The following is a 5,000-nucleotide window of genomic DNA, read 5'->3' on the forward strand; positions in this document are numbered from 1 at the left end:
TTTCCCCCTTTATTCTCTCTGTACTCTCTCTCTCTCTCTTTCTCTTTCTCTCTCTGCCCTTCACTTGCTTTCTTTCTTTTTTCTTTTCCTCTCTTTTCCCCTCTCTGTCACAAATCCCATGGGGGCTGAAGAAATCGTTTGATTACATAATGAACTTGGCTGTCTCATTAAGGAAAATCAACTGAAAATGGGGGCATAATTAGTCATGCAGTAATTAGTGTGTGTGCGTGCGAGTGTGTTTTGTGTGCATGTAAGTGTGTCTGTGTGCATGTAAGTGTGTGTGTGTGTGTGTGTGTGTGTGTGTGTGTGTGTGTGTGTGTGTGTGTGTGTGCGCGTGTGCGTGCTTGTGTGTATTTGTGTGTCTTTGTGTGTGTGTGTGTGTGTGTGTGTGTGTGTGTCTGTCTATGTAAGTGTGTGTGTGTGTGTGTGTGTGTGTGCATGTGCGTGTGTATGGTGGGCACTAATAGAGGGCTTTGGCGGATGGGTGGCTGGGGGTGCTGGCAGGGCCAGAGGAGGTATCGGGGCTTGGCAGCCATGTTTGCTGGCCTGCCCGCCCCACTTAACCGCCCCCGCCCCCCTCTACTGCCCCCCTCGCTCTGGGTCCGCTCGTGGGGCAACGCGGGGGCGCTGCTGTGGACAGGAAGCCAGACAGCGAGTGTTCTGACACCCTCGGCTTCTGGGAAGCCGCGTCGGAAACAAAAGAGCTGGGCTCCCGTACGAGCCAAACTGGCTGGAGGAGCCGTACAGTAAAACTGGGTTAGGGATAAGAAGACGGGGGAATGGGTGGATGAGTGGGTGAAGGAGTGATTTAATGAACAAATGGGCTTCATGGATGGATGGATTGATGGATGGATGGATGGATGGATGGATGAATGCATGGGTTTATGAATGGATGGATGGGTTGATAGATGAGTCAATTGATTGGTGGATAGATGGATGGATCAGATAAATGACTAGCAGGAGGAAGTGGCGTTTGGTCTGGTGGGGCACGGGAGGCTGGACAGCAAGTGAGTGTGTGTGTGTGTGTGTGTGTGTGTGTTCTCTAAGACGGCCTCCCGCCATGCTGCACATGTCTCCACACATCAGTCAGTGTCCTTCTCACATGTGCTGGTTTAGGCTTTCACCACAAAGGTCATTTCCCTTTGATAATCAGCAGGTCTGCATTTGCCAGTGTTGTTGCAATGAAGTGATTTTTTTTTTTTTTTTAACCTGTGCGTATATGTGTGTGTGCGTGTGTGTGTGTGCGTGTGCGTGTGTGTGTGTGTGTTCCAGACCCTGTGCCAGCCCTGGAGGTTGTGCAGCAGCTACAGCTGGAGACTCAGAGGATGCTGGACGGCGAGACGGAGAACCAGAAACTTCTGGAAACGCTCAAGGAGCACGACGCGGAGAGCGCCGAGGTTCAAAACCACGGTAACCCAAACTCTCTGTAGGGGCCTCGGCGGTTTATTTTCTGACGCGTTATTTTTAGAGACGTCGGGGAGCGCGTAGAAAAACACATCATAACTGTTTCGCAGGTCCGCGTGAGTAATGCTGTCAGCCGCTGCATTACACAGCGCTGGTGTAGGCTGACAAAGTGTTTATAGATGTGTAAGTTAACACAGATTTGGATTGCAAACAACATGAACTTCCCCTTTTAGGGAGACTCTTTTGAAAGGAGCCTCGTAGGGGAGCCAAAAAGGCTCCTGAAAGTCAATATATACAGTGTATATATACACAGACGTGCACACGCACACACGCGCACACACACGCGCACACACACACACACACACACACACACACACACACACACACACACAGACACTCACATCAAATAGTACAACGGAATGAAGCTCCCTATAGAGAAGCTGAGATGACATCACGTCTCACTCTGGTTCACCTCTCTGTTCTTCTAGCACCCCCACCCCCCCTCCTCGTCTCTCTCTCTCTCTCTCTCTCTCTCTCTCTCTCTCTCTCTCTCTCTCTCTCTCTCTCTTAACTCTCTCAGCTCTCATCAACATTTGCTTGACGTAAAGTGATTCGGAGCGTGTGTGTGTGTTTTTTTTTTTTTTATCATCTTGGCATTGATTGCATTGATGGATACGTTCACACACACACGCTCTCCAGACTGCCCTGACCCCCCCTCGCCCCCCCCCCCCCCCCCCCCTGTCTGCGCGAGCGCTGGCAGGCCTGAGGCGCATTGATCTGGGCCAGGCTGGATGTGTAAAGCTGTGTTTAACAGCCTGGGCAATGAGGGCTTCTTCAGGGAGTCTTTAGCATTGATTATGTGTCAGAGTCGAGGAGCTGCAGCTTACATCACTGCAGAGAGAGCCTGGAGAGAGGCAGAGGAAAGGAGCTCTCTCTCTCTCTCTCTCTCTCTCTGTCTCTCTCCCTATCCCTCTCTCTCGACCCCCCCCCTCCTCCCTACCCTCTTTATCACTCTCACTCTCTCTCTCTCTCCCTTTCAATCCCTCTCACTCTCTCTCTCAATCCTTCTCACTCTCGCTTCCCCCATCAGGGATCTGTCAATGTTGATCTCTCTATTCCACCGTTTATTTTGTGAATCGGCTCTTTTATCCCCCCCCCCCCCCCCCCTCCCCACCCTCGTCTCCTCCCGCCGAGCGCGTGCCGACACACAGGCGATCGGAGCCAACGCCGAGACACAGGAGCGATGCACGCGATAACGTCTGCTCCAGTAATTGGGCCGAACATGGCAGACTGACAGACAGCGTTTAGTGGACACACAGACAGATGGAGGCTTTCCCCACTAAAACCACCCATTTGACATGGTGGACTCTGTTGGGGTTTAGCTCGTATCCGCACATTTGCTAATTTCTCTCTCTCTCTCTCTCTCTCTCTCTCTCTCTCTTCCTCACTCTCTCTTTCTCTCTTTTTTCATCTTCTACTCTTCCATTTGTCTCTCTCTCCCTTTCTTTGCCTCATTCTCTCATCCTCTCTCTCTCTCTCTTTTCTCTGCCTCACTCTCTCCTCCCCAGAGCTCACCATTAAAGCACTTCAGGAGAAGATAGAGGAGTATAAGAGGTCACTACAGAGTCGGGGCTCAGACCAGGAGGATGCTCCACCCAACGACTTTGTGGAGAGAGAGAGGTGAGAACCCACTGCAGAACCCTTGCTCCTATAGACCACTGCACATCAAATACAATAAAAGTGAATGCCGCTACGCGTGGGTTGCTTCTCCCTGTTTTTAACTTTTCATAACGAAATAGCCAGCTAAATAAAGGCTTTTTAATTTTTGAAAGAAGAGTGCGTTGGATTTCCTTTATTCTATCACCACAAAAGTGTTTTTGTGGTGATAGAATAAAGGAAAAAGTGTTTTTGCTGCAAATAAATGCTTGAAAAGTTTGAAAATAAACGTTATGGATTCTGTAAGAACATATATTGGCTATATGAACAATGTTTGTTTTGAGTGAGATAATGAACACAACTGGTTTGATTTTAAACATGAAGTATGATTTAGATTTAAGTATGAGTGCATATCCATGTGTGCTAATCAGTAAATAGAGTTAGCAGGAGGCTCAAGTGGCCCAGAGGCTTTTAACACATGTGTGTGTGTGTGTGGTGCGCTGTTCTCCTCCCAGGGATCTTCAGGAGAAGCATGACGCTCTGGCCGCCAGACTACAGGAGACCGAGCTCAAAACACAGACCTTAGAGACAGGTGTGTATGCACACACACACACACACACACACACACACACGCGCGCACACACACACACACACACACACACACACACACACACACACACACACACATACATACACATACACACACACATACACACTCTCATGAATACAGTACATGGACGGACACGCACACACAAACACACACACACACTAATGTGCACTTACACAGACACAGTAGGGCAGCCTTTTTGAAGCCACATGGTACTCGCCACAAGGGCTTTTCTAATGTGCTTACAGCAGCATTTTGATTGGGGCCGTGCTTTTAAACTTTTCACCATGAAAGGGAGGTGCACCACGCTGTGTCACTGCACAGTGCGCGCACACACACACACACACACACACACACACACACACACACACACACACACACACACTCTGAAACCCCCCCAGAGTGCCCTTCTGTGGCCACAGACAAGAGCACTTCTATCCCCATTAAAGAGAATCAGGACTTGACTCATTCATGTTACATTACATGCACAGTACTTACATATTTATTTACTCAACGGTCCGTCCTGTCTATACTTGCTACTAGAGCAGTGTGGGCATATGGGCTAAAACTCTGAAATAAAACCTTGATCTGAGGGTTACTTGCTCAACAAATGATTGTGTTAATGTGATTAATTAATGTTGGCAAAAGGAGAGAAGCGTGTAGCGCGACGATAAGATCAGGTTGAGTGTGAGACATCTTTTACACCTCTCCGTGGATGTTGCGTGCTGTATGTATGTACATGTAAGATCCTGAAGATGGTCCACTTGAGGCTAGTCTGGCAGGTGTAGGTGTGTGTGTGTGTGTCCGTGTGTGTGTGTGTGTGTGTGTGTTGCTGTCTCACACTGATGGTCTGGTGATTTCCCTCTGTTTCTACAGAACTCGAAGCAGCCCGAGCAGAGCTGAAAGAGCTGAAGGAGAAGTATAGCGAGGAGGCGGCCACAAAGTAAGTGTGGCACGATGGTGTGTGTGTGTGTGTGTGTGTGTAAATGTGTAAGAGTAGGTGTGTGTGTGTGTGTGTGTGTGTGAGTGGCATGAGACTGTTGCTCAAGCTGATAATAATCAATGTGTTTTGTCATGCTAACAAAACAATATTATGCACAGAAGAATTATATAGCAGAAGACATGATGAATTTAGAGAGCTCTTCCAAGCCAATTTTACTGATATACAGTTTTAAGGATATATATTTATATAATACAGTATAATATTAGAGTTAATGTGCAGGTGACAATATGCAGTCATATGAACTGTGGATAAATATCCACCAGTTTTAAATCTTTATTTTTCAACCCAACTCAATATCTCTGACATTTTATCTCACCCTCCCTTTCTCAC

General features: G+C 48.0%; 1 protein-coding gene across 2 annotated transcripts in view; it reads left to right on the top strand.

Annotated features, from left to right (window-relative positions):
• The window catches only part of cux1a (cut-like homeobox 1a), a 113,076-nt gene that overhangs the window by 64,574 nt on the left and 43,502 nt on the right, over positions 1–5,000 (top strand). For both annotated transcript variants that reach the window (XM_062537037.1, XM_062537038.1), the window contains exons 5-8: positions 1,273–1,410; positions 2,973–3,084; positions 3,576–3,652; positions 4,544–4,610. In XM_062537037.1, coding sequence (XP_062393021.1) covers positions 1,273–1,410; positions 2,973–3,084; positions 3,576–3,652; positions 4,544–4,610 — 394 coding nt within the window. The remainder of the gene's footprint in view (positions 1–1,272; positions 1,411–2,972; positions 3,085–3,575; positions 3,653–4,543; positions 4,611–5,000) is intronic.

This window comes from Sardina pilchardus, chromosome 5, assembly GCF_963854185.1.
Source record: "Sardina pilchardus chromosome 5, fSarPil1.1, whole genome shotgun sequence".
In the NCBI taxonomy this organism is placed as follows: domain Eukaryota; kingdom Metazoa; phylum Chordata; class Actinopteri; order Clupeiformes; family Clupeidae; genus Sardina; species Sardina pilchardus.